Source organism: Carlito syrichta, unplaced genomic scaffold (assembly GCF_000164805.1).
Source record: "Carlito syrichta isolate Samal-C Ts95f unplaced genomic scaffold, Tarsius_syrichta-2.0.1 Scaffold236645, whole genome shotgun sequence".
Taxonomy (NCBI): domain Eukaryota; kingdom Metazoa; phylum Chordata; class Mammalia; order Primates; family Tarsiidae; genus Carlito; species Carlito syrichta.
This window is the reverse complement of record NW_007180741.1, coordinates 21786-39098: the sequence shown is the minus strand read 5'-3', so window position 1 is coordinate 39098 and position 17313 is coordinate 21786. Positions and strand designations below refer to the sequence as shown.

The 17313-nt window shown below is 43.3% G+C and overlaps 1 protein-coding gene across 1 annotated transcript in view; it reads left to right on the top strand.

The window, feature by feature from the left end:
• The window catches only part of ABCA13 (ATP binding cassette subfamily A member 13), a gene marked incomplete at its 3' end in the record, with an annotated part of 147999 nt that overhangs the window by 113760 nt on the left and 16926 nt on the right, over nt 1-17313 (top strand). The window contains exons 19-21 of the mRNA XM_008051823.1: nt 1651-1760; nt 8611-8729; nt 16872-17035. Of these exons, the coding sequence (XP_008050014.1) occupies nt 1651-1760; nt 8611-8729; nt 16872-17035 (393 nt within the window). The remainder of the gene's footprint in view (nt 1-1650; nt 1761-8610; nt 8730-16871; nt 17036-17313) is intronic.

Genomic DNA, 17313 nt, shown 5'->3' with positions numbered 1-17313 from the left:
TTAAACTTCTATTTTATTTTAAAGTTGGCTTCAACATATTATCATTCAAGTCCAGTTTTTTTTCCACTGACTCATTTGACATTCAAGTGTGATTTGAGCTTATTCAAAATATTTCAAAAGTAAATTATTTTTTCTGGTAAGTAAATGCAAGCATGCTTTTGAAAAATCTGTATACATTTAAGGGATAAAAAGTAAATTTATTTTTAAAGGTAAATGCCTATTCTTCTATTCATTTGTCCAAGACCAGCTGTATAAATAGTTTTTCGATTCACATTCTCTGGCAACCAGGCGTTCTGCTACTTGCTGAATAGGCAAGAATATGAAGCCACTTGCCTCTCGTAGGAAACTGTGCTTCCGGTTGTGGCTAACCACAGGGAAGGTCCAGGCGACTGTTGGCTTCTGCTCTCTTGAGATTCAGCTCAACTCCACATGATTGAGCTGCCTCTAAGCCCTTCAAACCCTGACTCTTAGGTCAGTGGAGGCCTGTTTTTTACGAGCTCTGGTTCTGCTGGTTGTCACATGCTGAATGATGTCTGTTGTCTCAGGTTGGAGGACTTGTGTCTCTTGGTATGCAGGGATGCTGCATCTGCCTCTACTTATTCTTTCTTGATGTGACAATTCTTTTTGGATGGACGGTCAATGGTCCCTGCCTGTACTCCCTTTTTCTAAGTCTCACATGGAGATTAGTACATCCGAACCCTCATTTATTTGCCAGACAAGCTGATCTATTTTCTGTTAGTTCTGTTAGCTACAGAGCTGCACTTTAAATCTATTTTTTGTTTTTGACTCGGAGTCTTACTCTATTGCCCAGGCTGGAGTGCAGTGGCATGATCAGGGCAACCACAGCCGCAACCTGCTAAGCTCAGGTAATCCTTCCTCCTCAGTCTCCCAAGTGGCTGTGACTACAGGCTCACACCACCATGCCTGGCAGTTTTTTGATTTATTGTAGAGACAAGGTTTTGCCATGTTGCCCAGGCTGGTCTTGAACTCCTGGGCTCGGGCATTCCTCTCTTTTAAGCCTCCCAAAAAGCTGGGATTACAGGCTTGTGCCACCACACCTAGCAAGTCTATTTGTTAATAGCTTGGATATATGTTCTTACTCAGTGAAACGGTGTCCATTGGCACAAAGAAATATCACTACCTTAAAAATTGGAATGCTAGCTCTCAGAAAGTCCTGCTTCATCTCTTCGTTGTCTCTGGGAGTAAACTATACTCCCGCTTTAGTGCTCTGCTCTGAATTTTCTTCTATTTAGAAATAGTCCTGGCAACCCCTGTCCTCCACCAATTTCAAATTTTATTTGCATGTTTCCGGTTCTCCACAGAGGGTATTTATACCAGAGGTGACACACTATCATGTTTTAATATCCGTTTATAATTTACCTGTGCATTTCAAGAGAATGGACCAAGACTGGAGGAGAAAACAAATAACAAGTTTATTGGCAACAAATTGATTATTTGATGGAAGGTTGGAGGCCTGAAGTTTTCTGGGGGTTCAGACTGTGCTATCTGTGTTTTCTTTTATTCCTGTGAAGGAAATATGATTGTGCAAGGAGGATAGTATATGGTTGTTATGATTTAGCTTCTACACAGTAGAGATACACGTGGGTTGCAGATTTTTACCATTCATGCCATGTCTATTTATTTTCAAAGTGTTTTTGAAGTATGTCAAGTTTTCCGGCAGCCTGTGAAGCTCTCGGGAACCACTGAGTTGCTGCAGAAAGTGAAGATGGTGGTTTTGCATATGCTTGTCATCTTTGCAGGTGGGCTGCTTATATGAATGCTCCACAATTGCCCTGTGCCAGTTTTCAGGGCTTGACTGTCAGAAAGACCAGTGGATTGCCCCTGAGTTTCTTTTTAGAACAAGTCACAGCCTTCTTAGCCTGGCTGCTGGGCTCTTAGGAACCTGGCCACCCTCTCCAACCTTCGTCCCCATCCAGGGGCCTCTGCTCAAGCCAAACTGGACAGCCCGCTCCTGCCCTGTGCTGGGCTTTCTGGTCTCTGTGTCCTTCCTCATGGAATGGGTTTCCCCTGTCTCCTTGACCTAAACTCCAGCTACTCCGTGGCCCAGACCTGGGGCTCAGAAGGACTGCCCCCAACTCCTTTGCTGATAAGGCCTTCAAGAAGACTTCTATTAAGTGCAATATGGCACTTTGCTCCCCTATTTCCTATATCTTCCTCCTCTGTGAGAGTCAATGTTTCTTGAAGGCAGGAACCATATCATAATCCTCTCTGTACATCCAATGCCTGGCATGAAAGATGCATTCTCTGATGGGTGTTGAGGGACCCATGCAGTAACTTGAGTTTCTTACAACCCTGGCACTATCACTTACATTTTAGTTTTTGGTACTTCCTTTTCCTTCAGTAGTCTGTAAACTCACTGAAAACAGGATTACTTATTAAATTTTGCATCTCCGCAATGCTCAGCAAAGTGTTCCATAATAGTGAGCGAATATGGTGTACATGGATTAATTTGTCTACTAAGATCATACTTGCCAAATGTATTACTGCACATTTCGGGGAAATCTCCTTCTAATGCCACTGTTGAGGGAGCTTACCATGATCTGCCTCAGAGGGTGACTAGATTATCTCAGGACTGACCCTAATGTGTGAGCATTAGGTTTTAGAGCACATCTGAGTCTGTGGAATGGACAGCCGCTGTTTAAGTAACTCACACATGCACACATGCTGCGGCCTGCCTACGGTCGTCTCCTAAATGGGGTTGCACAGAGCCCTCTCAGGGGGCTGTTGGGTCTGAGGGCTCTGAGTCACCTAGTGGCAGTGGATTCTGGTGAGATGAATCTGAGCCCAGAAGAGGAGGGCCAGAGCGGAGAGATGGGGCAGCCAAGGATGGATCCGACCAGGCCAAAAGGAAAAGCGAGAAGAGAGAGGTCAACTGAGTGGGCCATAGCTCCACTGTGGCTGGCCCTGGACCCCTATTCCCCAACTTACCTGATACCACATGTCTACTCTCCTACCTTTTCCCAGTTTGTTACTATTATTCATCCTTAGATCACTATTGGATTATTATATTGTTATTTTGAGATTCGGTGTTACTTCCTCTGGAAGGTTTGTATTGACCTACCCTGTCTTGGGCCCCTCCCCACAGCAGGCTGACCTCCAGTGATGGTTCTTACCACCACGTGCTGTTTTGATGCTAAATGTGTGTCTCTTCCTCAGTTGTGAGGACTGTGCCTGTTGTTGATCATTATAAACCCAGCATATGGGGAATAGAATGTGGTAAATGCTGTTTGATGGTTGTTGACTGCATGAATAAATGCCAGGAGCTCTTATGTGCTCTTATCTCAGTCCACTGGAATTCCTGAACTTACAATCTGCTTGTGTGGAGTGTTCAGCTGTAGGAGGCGGTGGATAAGTCAGCTAAGTGCTCTGTGCCCACTTTTTGCTATTGAGCAAACAATGGGGGGGGGGGGGGGTTGGGGAGGATGTAGAAGAAGGATCTGGCTTACCCAGGAGAGGCACAGTGGATGCACTTCCAAAGTCTACCATCAGGGAAGAAAGATTACTGGCCCCAGGAGAGGTTAACTGGTGCATATGGGCTGCTGAGGCTAGGAGCCAGGAGTGCAGACCAGTGTCTACCAGCGAAAGGGAGGAGAAGTGTGCCTTGGACAGAACCACCAGCAGGTCACACCCTTTTTTCAAAACAAAAACAAATAAGATAGATTCTGGTAAGGATAAGCATTAGGAAGAAACTAAAACAGGATGAGGTAGGTGAGAGTAAGATGTAAAGGAGAGGAGATCCTGGGGGCTCAGTTCTGGGTGGGGACATTTCAGGTGATACCTGAGTGGTGAGGATATGTGTCTGTGGTGTCCATTTGTTATATCCCCCTGGGGTCTAGAAAGCATCCTGACACAGACATGATAGGCAGTCAGTGAACGTATGTAGAAGGATTGGATGGATCAATGAGTGAGGGCTGGCACTAAGTTAGGCACTTGTCCCTGTGGGTGAATTCAGGCAACTACCAGTGGGGTTCCGGTCAATGTGCTAGGCCTCATGGTCTGCAAGCCACCAATCGGCAATGAGACAGATCACTCAGGGCTATGCAGTGTCATGTCTGGATGAGGCTTCTTTATTGTCTCCAAACGTCTTCAGGTACAGAATCAAAGTTGACTCTTAAGATAAGTCATGTCATGACAAGTGGTATAATGGAAGGAACAGGTGCTTTGAGACGAACAGTTTGAGTTTGACATGTCGCATTGAGTGACACAGGGCAGCCACCCCCAGTCTCTGTGAGCCTTGAACAAAGAGGAGGCGCCAGGCACATGCTAGTTCTCCTCTCCTGGTGACAGTGCAAACTGAAGATGAGTCTCCTTGCATATGCCATTGGATAAACCACTTCTCAGTTTACAAAAAGCTGGTTTACAAGTGGAAACTGGTAATTTAGGGACTGTCTATTGCAGGATTAGTTCTAATCTGCTCACTCACCTCTTTTTTTTGTGAAACAAACATTGAGCTGGACCAAAGAATTGATTAATCATGGAGTCTAAGGAATCTGAAAAAGGAATGAAGAACAGAGGTAGGAAGCAAGACAACATTGATGTAAATGAAACCCCAATTGTCATGTAGGAGTTTTGCATAGGTCTTTATTAAAACGACATTTAAAAAAGACAGTTAAACATCTAATTAGATGTTAGGAACATTGGCAGTATTGTCCAATATAAAGTGATAATGCATTATATATCTGAGTACATGTTTAGGATGGTCAATAAATGATTTCAGCATGTGGGGACATGCTCAGGTAAAATTTGAATCTAGCTTATTTCTGGTTCCTGAATGCTTATCTGGCATATTGAATTCAGCCATGTTTGAAGACATAATTATTTTGACATTTTGCAGTCAGCTAATGTAATGGCTTTTAAATGAATTAAACATTCATTAATGCCTGAATTTATATTTATTTTGCCATTCTGTATTGCAGCTGCTAAATTAATATAGCATACTTGAAATCACATTAGTAACAGAAAATTAATTTTTGTATTTTATTTCAAGGATACTCAAGCATGACTAACCTTTAAACTGCTGCCCCACTGTTCTTATGGAGCTGTGGCTCCATTATATGGACTAGGAGGGCAGTGAAGATCCGGAAAAGGTAGAAGGGCACCCAACAAAGATTTGGGTGGGAATGGGCCAAAATGGACAATTGACGCCTCTTCTATCATACAAAGGAAATAGCAGTCAGATGTGCAGTTATTGCTAATGAAAATGAAGTAGTTTTCTGCCACATCACCAAATTGAGTTTGGTATCTCCACGAGGGAATTTGTCATTTTCCTCCTCCTGATCTAACGCTTTAAAAACGCCAACGACAATTGCATGAGAACCCAGTAGGTACATGAAAGAGAAGAAACCTCAGTGGGCATTTACTTTAATCTTTAGTTTCACAGTCTGGCAGATAGAGGCCCAGAGAATGTGAGCAAGACTCCAGGGTTTTGGAGTGAAGAAGTCAGAGCTCACTCAACCCTCTCCAGCTGAAAAGACCTGAGGGATCTGTAGGGCTAGAGAGTAATGTGGAGGGTCCAGAGAGAGCTGGCATGTCTGGAAAGCCAGAGTGGGTATCTGAATGTGCCCTCAAAGCCAAAAGAGGGACTCCACAGCAGGTAGGAAGGGCTGGAATCAGGGATTTGAAGAAGCGATGCAAAGTGGAGAAAGGGGATTGGGGGAAGTGGGTGGAGCCAAGGGTTGAAACAGGCTCTTGTTGGTGTCAAGACACATGTGAAGTATCCTTGAGGGTGGTGTCTTTGAAGGTGGCTGCAAGATAGTGTCACATGCAAGGGAAGGAGGAGGCCAGATGGCCTGACAGCCCAGCACTGCTTCCAGTGACCATATCACCCATGATCTAACCTTGCAGAAATGCCTGCTGTGTCACTGTCTATTCCACATCATCATATTATACTGGGGAAACAAGGGGCTGACACAGTCCTTGACTTGCCTAATGTCACATAATGTCAGCTTTTTCATGGTACACTCTCCTTTCTTTAAGGTCTATACAGCATAATTATTGTGTCTTCCCCAAAGCAGAGGGTCCATTTATGTTTAAAGATAAATGCTGTAATGTTTAACAGCACTTTGCTACCTTCTTTTCACATTTTAATAAGAGATTACTTAAGAGACACATTTTGCATTTTCTACAATAAAGAGAGCTGTCTTCAAACATCAGTAAAATAAGACCAGGCATGGTGGCTCATGCCTATAGTCCTAGCACTTTTGGAGGCCAAGGTGAGAGAATCGCTTGAGCCCAGGAGTTTGAGACTAGCCTGGGCAACATAGCAGGACCTTGTCTCTACAAAAAACCAAATGTGGGTTGAGGGTAGTGACACACACCTATAATACCACCTACTCAGGAGGCTGAGGTGGGAGGATTGCTTGAGACTAGGCATTCGAGACTGCGGTGAGCTGTGATCATGCCATTGCTTTCCAGTCTGGGTGACAGAGTGAGACCCCAACTCAGAAAAAAATAATCAGTAAAATAAGATTCGTGAGAAAAGAAAAACAAGACAGCAAGGTGGAATGCTTCTGGAAAGCATGACTTTGGGTATATTATGTCTACTCTGCATTGTATATTGTTGAAAACTGGTTCTTTAAAAAATTAATAAACCTTACTTTCTAGAGCAGTTTTAGGTTCACAGAAAAATTGGACGGAAGGTACAGGTGTTCCCCATGTATATCTGCCCCCTCCACAACCTCCCTTGTTATCAACATCCTCCAGAATGATATGTTTGTTGCAGTTGATGAACCGATATTGGCACTTCATTATCACTCAGGGTCCGTAGTTGACACTGAGGTTCAATCTGGTGTTGTACATTCTATGACTTAGAATGAGTGTGTAATGGTGTATGTATGTCTACCATTATAGTATCATATGCATAGTTTCACTGCCCTGAAATTCCTCTGTGCTCTGTCTATCCATACCTCCCAATCCCCTAGCCCCTGGCAACTACTAATTTTTTATCTCGATAGTTTTATCTTTCCCAGAATGTCGGAAAGTTGAAACCATACAGTATGCAGCTTTTTCAGAAGGGGTTCTTCTGCTTAGTAACACACCAAAACTGTTTTAGAAAATGATTTTAGGCTGAGTGTGGTGGCTTACGCCTGTCATTCCCATACTTGGGGAGGCCAAGGCCGGACAATAACCTGAGCCCAGGAGCTTGAGGCCAGCTTAGGCAACATAGCAAAAATCTCATCTCTAAAATAAAAATAAAAATTAAAATTAAAATGATCAGCCTGGAATAGTGGTGCGCTCCTGGAATCCTACTTATTTGGGAGGCTGAAGTGGGAGGATCTCCTGAGCCCAGAAGGTTGCGGCTGTGGTGAGCTGTGATCATGCCACTGTACTCCGGCCTGGGTGACAGAATTAGACCCCAACTCAAATAAATACATAAATAAATAAGTTTTGAGAAATGATGTAAAACTTTGAGTCAGTATTGATTTCTTTCTTGAATTAAAAAAAATAAAAGATTTTATTTCTCATAAAAATGCATTTTATGTTCTGTCATCACCAAGTACCTAGAAGGTACAAAGCCAGGTGCCACCATGTGCCAGGTGCCACCATGACAGGAAGGCAGAGGTGAGGAGATCTTCACATGGGATCTTGTGCTGAGGGTTTCCATGCCACTGATCACATGCAGTGGAGCAAGTGCCCAGGCACCTGCATAGCCGGGAGCAGAGAGGCCCTGGTCAGGCTGGGGGAGAGGAGGGCATTGTGGGCAGAGCTCTGAAAGGGAGGTAGGTTCAAGAAGGGGCAATGGTGCCTTGCAGCTGATGGCCTTGAGCGAACTGGAGGGATGGAGGGCATGAGTGCCGGGGATGGAGGTGGCCTGTGGCCCAAAAGGGCTTTGAATGCAACACAGCACCTTTGGGTAGATTCTTGTTCCCTGATGATCTCCTCTGAAGAAAAGCCCTGTGGCTAGGAGCTCTGTAGCTCTTTAGGAAGAGTTCTGTGGCTCAGTGTGGAAGAGGGTTGGAGGGATGAGATAAGACAAGAGAGTACCTGTTAGGAGCCTGGCAATCTCCTGGGTGTGACCTGGATGGACACTGGACCAAGGTGTGAATCAAGAACCGCTGGGAGGCCTAGCTAAGTGGTGGGGAGAGGGGTTGGCTGTGAGGACCAGGTGGAGGGGAGTCACGGATGGCTGCCAGGGATAGGTGGCATGTGAGGCATGGGGGACGGAGAAGACCTTAGATGGACTGTGTGTGCCATTCACCCTTCAGACTGGGTCACTGTTGAGAACAGCAGAGGACACTCACTGTTCATAACCATGCCAGGACAATAGGAGAAAACCAAGCCTGTTCTGGGCAAATGGGGTGAAGGGACACTCCATCTACGGGGATACAGGAGGGGGAGACCAGTGTGGGGAGGCAGAGGAAATTAATTTATATGAAGTCAGGCCAATTAGAAAAACAGGGTCTTTCTTTAATTATATTTGAAACACCAAAGGCACAGCTTTGCTCTCTTCATCTGATGTTCATCTTGGTAATTTAAGCAATTGTAAGGAATCTGTATCCTTTTGAATCTTTAAAGAGTGATTTTTGTAAGAGTGGTGAGTTTGGAAGAGGACCGTTTACTGATTATTTTTCTCTGTATTTCTTCTGGCAGAAAATCCCTCCTTGACCAAGGAAATTTTGTGTGCCACTCTGACTTGCAAGCAAGGTGGGATGAGGCATCTCATGTTATCTGCTATCCAAGGGGTCACTCTGGCACTTGACCACTACCAGGTTTGTCATATTTTATATTTCAGAGAATTTCATTACTATTGGTCCTGGTAAGGCAGTTGAGTTGCTTAGGCTTGCACAGCAACTATGTCCTATGTAGTCACTGGAAGTTGATCTTACAGGGTGCGTGCTCACCCTTCCTCCCACTTGGCATCTCCTAGTGGTGTGCTGGGGTTGACTGGCACTAAGTTGTGAAAGCTGGCTGTTAAATTTTCAGAAATTTTGTAAACTGTTAAACACAGACATCACGATACATCAAATTAGGTTAGATTTTGACAAAATAAATCACATGAAAAACAAAAGCCATGATAATTCAGGACCCATCATTTCCTAATTACCTTAGTGTGTCTCACTATTATCTATCCTCCGGAGCTTATCTGCATCTGTTGAATCCACATAATAGAACTACTGTATAGTTGTGTGCTTCCGTATATAGCTCTTCCCAACCCTGTGTTCAGGGATGTCACACTGGCCACTTGAACTAGGACATGTGGGAGCATTTACACCCCAGAAATGGGCAAGTACTATAAATCAGATACGTTTTTCTCTTGGAAAATTAATTTTTAAATGTTTAGCAGCCCATCACTAGCTCTAATTTATTGAATACACTTATCAGTACCAAAACCTAATGGTTGGATAGGAATGGTATAGACTTTTAAAAAAATATATTAAGTTGGACAGGTGCCCAATAGGCTTTCATACAGGATCTTCAGTTAAAGTTGGATCAGAACTTTATCTAGGGCTCACTCTCTTGCCCTGGAATTAAAGCCAGACCTGACCTGCTTGAGAAGCTTGGACAATGGTAGTGTTTTTCCAACAATGCAGCAAAGACATGCTTTTCTTCTGGGTCCAGTTCTGAATGTTGTTTCTTGTTTTGCGGTGCAGTAACTCTACCCCATCCTATGTCCAGTGAGCGTGGGCCTGCCACAGAAAGCAGAGAGCCAGACAATTCCGAGGGAGGCCAGAGGTGGCCATGAACTCCTACAGCAGGGATGGTGCGGAAGGCCCCAGCTCTGGAGAAGTGTGAGGAGGGAGGGAGGAAGGGAGGATGGCTGACCACTCACCAGTGTCCTGCGGCCTTTGGAGGAGTGGTGTATGCCAGCAGGAAGCCCTGAGCAATCCCTAGAGATGACTGCCTTTGTGGCCCCAGAAGCTTGTCACATTTATGTTGATTTATTTAGATCACCAAATTCTTTATTTTTATTTTTTTATTTTTTGAGTTGGAGTCTCACTCGCCCAGACTGGAGTGCAGTGGCCGCTCCTGGCCACCGCAGCCTAGACCTGCTGGGCTCTGGCGATCCTTCCACCTCAGCCTTCCAAGTAGCTGGAACTACAGGCGCGTGCTACCACACCTGTCTAATTTTTGATTTATTGTAGAGATGAGGTCTCACCAAGTTGCCCAGGTGGGTCTGGAACCCGTGGACTCAGGCAATCCACTCACCTCAGCCTCCCAAAGGCACGGGATTACAGGCTAAGCCTGTATCATCAAATTCTTATTTCCAGGTTGTGCAGATTTTTGTCAGGTATTAAATGTGGATACAGAAAAAAAAAGCCTCTCAGACAAATTTTGAGTGCTGAGTGAAGGTTGTGGTAATAAAACAGGCAAGAGACGCCAGCTCTCAAAGCAACAGACTCAAAGACCGTATTTATAGTTCAAATTGTTATAGGACTGTCAACAAGTCTGGCTGGTAACAGCTGAGTTACTTTTGATAAAGAGCTGAAGTTCCTGTCTCTGATGACAAAAACAAAAAACTCATCACTTATCTCAGGATGCAAAGCTTTTAGAATGGGTGTGTGGTTTAAGTACATAAGAGTTTTAGAAATATAAATCTTTTCCAGGCTGTGGGATATGAAATGCCCAGCAGAGGTAGGCAAGGGGAACAATGTCAATTTTAGTTTTTCAATATCTCAATACATATTCTAACATGTAGTTTTCTCAGTACTAACACAGAATTCCCATTGGAGATGAAGGTCTCAGCTGACTGAATTGCTGTGATGAAACAGTAGAAAGGAGCAATAAGGAGCTTAATGGAGATCAGAACCTGAATTTCAAAAATGGCAGCAAGTTTCCAGGGCATCTTCTGGGATAAGCTGAACTGGAGAATGCGCCTGGAACTCTAGGTTGAATGGGGACTTCCTACCATCTTCTTACATCTAGACCTGTGGGTCCACATGTATATACTTACCTGCCTAGTTCCTGAGCAGTTCCAGGGCTAACCTACTTGAGAAGGCGAATCTGATGTGTGCTGCCTTTTCCCTATGGCGGTCTTACCCTATCCCAAAAGTATAGCTTGATGAATGCTGACCTCAACATTTGTGCTAGATGCATCTCCTTTCTGGAGCCCGACACGCCTGTGCTGAAGGAGGCTAGAACTTTTCTTCCAGCAGTCCTTGCTCCTGGGGTAGAATGTGCACATTCCTTGATGATCCCCTTTATGTCAAAATTACTATTTTGCTAAATTGAATAATAACATTCTTAGCAGGAATGTTACAAATGCATTGGATGAAGTATAGTTTGCATATAGTTACAATTATAAACTAGAGGTTCTTTCTTTTCTATGAGGGAATGTCTCACAGCAGAGTCCCTGCAGGATGTATTTAATTCAATCTGTGTTCTCAGGAGTGAGTTGGCCTCAAGGGGCACTCACCTCTACCTGTTGTTCTGGCCTGGCTGCGTCTGTGTACTTGTATGCTTTAAAGAGGGATCTCTGCAGAGAGAAGAGATTATTGGGCCTGTGAGATGTTTGGGTGCGAGAATTGGGGAAGTTTTGGAGAGATCCACACTGGAAAAAGCAGAGTGTGAAAGTTGAAGGCCTGTTTATTTAAATAAATGCATAGACTGGGGACTCGGAACTGGACCCAGACATCCCCGCCTTGCAGATGTGCTGCCTGCGTTTGCTTTCATCATTTCCCTTTCTACTTTCCTATGGTGACATTCAGACCATGAGTGGGGTCTGTGCCCCTGTCTTTGGGCACAGTGAGTCAGAAGCAGGAGGACACTGTCTCTAAGGATGGGACAGGCAGTGGAACCTCAAGTGAAGAAAGGAAAGAAGTCTGTGTGTCCTTGAATCCTGGCACAAGATAGATAGGGGAGAGAATGGCCTGGGTTGATCACTCCCTGTCAGAGCCCTGCAGGCAGCAGAGGCCAGCTGGGCATCTGGGCTGCTCCTGCCCGGTCCTCTGACCTCCTTATGGCTAAGTCTCCCGACTCTCCTTCCTGGCACTGAGCACAGCATCCACACAGACTCACCCTTCCCCACCCCTTCTTCACTCAGCCCTCCTCCCCGGGCTTTCTCTAAGCTTCTGCATCCTCACTGACCTTTTTCATTTCCACTCCTGGTTCCTCTATGTGGCAGATGGACCCAGGCTGGCTCCAAAACTTTTTCTTCTCAGTCTATGTTCGCGTGCTGGACAATCACATCCAGATTCATTTGCAGCCTAACAATTCTCGTTACTTCATGACAACTTCCAAATCTTCTCCAGCCAAGACCTCTCTGACCTTTGGGCTTGTATGTTCAGTTGTCTCCTCAGCACCTCCGCTTGGTGCCAAATGGGCCCTTCAACTCAACCCATCTGAAATATAACTCTTGATCTTTCCACCCAATTCCTTCCCCTGGTGTAATTTTCCTCGGATGTTAGGGGCAACAACATCTTTGGCATACTTGTGAATCTTTCTTTATTTCTTGTTAGTTTCTTTTTTTCTTTCTTTTTTTTTATTCTTGTTAGTCTATTTTACCTTCCAAGTGTTCCCAAAGTCTGGCCAAATTCCACCACCTCCCAGCACCTCCCACATGTGTACCTCTATCACATCTCACCTGGATGGTGTGGTAACCTCCCAGCTCTCTCCTTCTCTTTCCCTCTGCTCTGCCCTCAGCCCAGCAACTAGCATGATCCTTCAAAGCATTATCAAATTATGTCACTTCTTTGCTGAGAGTCACACAAAATTTCTCCCAATCTTATTCAGAATAAGTGCCAGAGTCCATGGCAAACTGCATAAGAAACCATGACCCAATTATTTGCTGCATCTAGGAAACTCATCTCACCACAAGGGACGCACACAGACTCAAAGTTAAAGGATGGAAAACGAGTTTCCAGGCAAATGGATCACGAAAGAAGGCAGAAGTTGCCATCTTAATATCAGACAAAACAACGTTTAAGCTATCAAAAATTTAAAAGATACGAAAGGACACTACATAATGATAAAAGGTTCAATCCATCAACAAGGAATAGCCATCCTAAACATATATGTATCCAACACAGGAGCACCCGAATAAGTGCCAGAGTCTTAAGGGAGGTCATGGTGAGGTCCTGCTGTCTGGGTGGTGGTCACCTTGCTCACATCCCTCCTTTGTACTCTCTTTTCCACCTCACTGGCTCCTTTGAACCCTCCTCAGGGCCTTTTCACATGCTGGTCCCTTTGCCTGCAGTGTGCTTCCCTGACAATGCTAAAGAAAGTCTTAAATTTTCCAAAACCTCCAGCTCTGCCTGTCCCCGTCTTATTTTCCTTCACATCACCTGTGATTTGCTGACTGGTTTGCCCCTGCAGCTGTTGGTTGGTTGGCTGTGTTCCTCTTGAAGGTAGGGTCACTTATCTACTGTGTTCACAACTTGCAGCCCACACCTAGCCTGGGCCTGGCACTCAATAAGTATTTTTTGAATGAATGAATGAATGGTCCCCCCAGATTATTTGGGGGAAAATGTATACTTGGAAAGTGAACCACAATAATGAATGAATTAGAGTCAAAAAGTTGCATGTGATGTAATGACTTTGCCTGGCACAATTCTCCCTATGGAGAGATTTTGGAAGTTTGGTGGTAACGATGGTGATGGTAGGGGTGGTGGTGGCAGTGATGGCAGTGGTGACAGTGGTAAGTTTGGGTGTCCTGATCGTGTGTTAATGCTCATTCATTCCTGAGAAATCTCCATTCCCCACCAGACCTTCCTCAGCCTCCAGGCGACACACCTCGGGGCAGCCTCCACTTTGACATTTCCTCAATCTTCATGTTTAACTTTCCTTGGAACATAAATGTGTTAACTCCTTCTGGTCACTTGAATGATTAATAGTTTTCCTTTGCAAGAGAAACTGATGGCAGTTTTGAGAATAATGTTTAGAAGCTTTATTTAGACAGAAATATTATCTAAGTGTTGAACTGCATATAACACCTTCCCATAATTAGCACAACCTGAAATTATGCTTCCAATGTCAACAGGAATTGGGTGATAGAAATAAAATGTGACGAAGTATGTAAATTCTGATGATATGAAATGAATTATTTATGGTAGGATAACTGTGCCCAGGGAATGTGTGTAGATTTCACCTGCGTGTATGTAGACATCCATATAATATGTGTGCTGCTTTTCAAGTTGTTTTAAATTTAAATTATTCATATTTGTCACTTAATTCTACATATGACAAATGTTTTGCATTGTATCATTTTATAGGCATCATTCTTAAAGTTTTTCTTTTCCAACATGATCGGTCTTTTTTAAAAAACTGGTTAATGCTTCTAGGAAGATACTGAGAAGAGGTCTGTGAAATCTTAGAGAAGGACATGGAGATGCCAAAGAGTCAGGGCTTAGTCCTGGGGTGTTTCCATGGGCTCCTCTGAGTTCTAGAGGTTCCTCCAGCTGCAGCAGGGAGAACAAGAACCTTTCAGGCTGCACTGCTGATCTCCTGGTAGAGCAGATCCAGATCCGATCCTCTGTATGTGTGGACAGACACACGATTTCTTTCTAATCACTGGTTTTGTAGCTGTGAATTTTGAAAAGGCTTGATTAAAATTTTTTTATTTTGAAAATTTTTTAGTGTATATGTTTAAGATGTACAACATGATGTTTTGAAAAACATATGCATAATGAAATGGTTGCTACAGTCAAGCAAATGAGCAAAGCCATTATCTCACAGTTATTGTTATTGTGTGTGTGTGTGTGTGTGTGTGTGTGTGTGTGTGCGCGCGCGCGCGTATATGTGATAAAAGCACCTAAAATCTACTCTCCTGGTTAATTTCCAGCATATAATGCAATATTAGTAACTAAAATGCTCACATTATATGTTAGATCTCTAGCCTTATTCATTCCACACAACTGCAACTTTATACCTTTTCTCCAACATCTCTCCTTTCCCCCTACTTTCATCCCCAGTAACCACCATCCTATTCTCTGTTTCTGTAAGTTTGACTACTTTTTAAAAAATTCTTCATATAAGTGGGATCATGCAGTATTTTTTTTTCTATAACCAACTAATTTCATTTGAATGTTTTCTGGCTTCATCCATGTTATTACGAATAGTGTGATTTTCTTTTTTTTTTATGGCTCCGTACTATAGTCATTGTGTGTGTGTGTGTGTGTGTGTCACACTTAAGTTGAACACTTAGGTTCACACTGGATGATCACTTCAGTTGATTCCATATTTTGTGAATAGTGCTGTAGTGAGTACGAGGATGCAGATATCTCTTTGAGATGCAATTTCACTTCCATTTGATTTACATCCAGAAGTAGGATTACTGGATCATGTATTTGTTCTCTCTCTCTCTCTCTCTCTCTCTATGATTAGTGACGTGCTGTACCTTTTCATATACCTCTCTCTATATATATGGTATATAATATATGTATCCTCTATGTATGTAATATATATTATTTATTTTTAGATTAGAGTATACAAGTGCCTGTTTGTTATATGGGCACATAGTGTACTGGTGGGGATTGGACTTCAGGTGGCCCATTTCCCAGACAGTCAACATTGTACTCAACAGGTAACTTCTGAACCCTAAGCTTCTTTTCACCTCCTCTTCTTTTAGTGACCCCAGTGTCTCTTATTTTCATCTTTGTGGCCATTTAGCTCCTGCATATAAGTGAGACCATGCGATGTTTGGTTTTGTGTTTCTGAGTCAGTTTGCTTAGGCTCCAACCATGTTGCTTCAGAAGATGTGATTTTATTCCTTTTATGGCCGCGCTGTCGTCCATGGTGTATATGTGCTACATTTTCTTGGTCCAGTCAATCATCAGTGGGCACTAGATGTGTTTCTTGATTTTGCAGTTGTAGTTCTCCCTGTAGAGATCTTTCACCTTCTTGGTTAAGTGTATTTCTAGGTATTTTATCTTAATTTTTTGTGGTTATTGTAAATGGCATTGAGTTCTTGATTTGGTTCTTGGCTTGAGCTTTATTGGTATGTAGAAATGTTACTGATTTTTATGTGTTGGTTTTATGTCCTGAGACTTTTCTGAAGTTGTTCACCAGACCTAGAAGTCTTTTGGAGGAGACTGCAGGCTTTTTCTCTGTATATAATCATGCTATCAGTGAACAGAGATGGTTTGACTTTCTTCTTGCTGATCTGAATGCATTTTATTTCTTTCTCTTGTTGGATTGCTTTTGCTAGAACTTCCAGTACGATGTTGAATAGAAGTGGTCATTTTTAATATTTTGAGGAGCCTTCTTACTGTTTTCCATAATAGCTGTACCAATTTATATTCCCACCAAAGCATACAAATGTTCCCTTTTCTCCACACCCTCATCAAAACGTATCTCATCTTTTTCATAATAGCCATCCTAACAGATGTGAGGTAGTACCTTATTGAGTTTTGATTTGCATTTTCCTGATGATTAGTGACGTGCTGTACCTTTTCATATACCTGATTGCTGTTTTTATGTCTTCTTTAAAGAAATTTTTATTCAAGCACCTTTGAAGAAATTTTTATTCATGCCTTTTGGCCATTTTAAAAATTGGGTTATTTGATTTTTTGTCATTGAGTTTCATGAGTTCCTGGGAGCTGAGCTCCTGGAAGTTAAGAGCTGAGTCATTCAGTGGAGGCATCGCTTGTTCTCTGCCATGTATTGAGAATATGCTGTCCCGCTATCCAGTTAATGGCAGGGACAAGAGTAAAATCTGGGCTCCCCTAGTTCCCAGCCAAGAGCTCTTTCTACTGCTCTGTAGTGCCCAGAAGCAATTGGACATGATTGTTTGTTCTCTGTTTTTTGAGACAGAAAAAAATAAACTAAAAATCTTACAATGCATGTAATACTGGATGAGAGCATGCATTTATCTGGAAAGTGGATTTAAGCTCACACAGCTTGTGTGTGTGTGTGGGTGTGTGTGTGTGTGTGTGTGTGTGTGTGTTTCTAACCTATATCTTTGCTATGTTTTCCAGGAAATTGAAAACATATGGTCCTCGCCCAATCAACTACATTGTGAAGGCCTTAGCAGGAATCATTCTAGCATCTTGGAAATCTTCACGAGCAGCTTGGAAAATGTCACTGACCAGGACTGCACATGCCAGCCTGTGCTGGAAACCGTGCAGCACCACATACACATGTATGCAGTAACATGGCTCTCATGATTTCCTGGTATTTCTGCTCATAAAGAAGATATCTAACACTTAAGTTGTGAATTTCAGATATGTCTGTATCACATACTCTTTTTTTTTTTTTTTTGAGTTGGAGTCTCACTCTGTTGCCCAGACTGGAGTGCAGTGGCCGCTCCTGGCCACCGCAGCCTCGACCTGCTGGCCTCTAGCAATCCTTCCGCCTCAGCCTTCCGAGTAGCCAGAATTATAGGCGCGCACTACCACACCCGGCTAATTTTTTGATTTT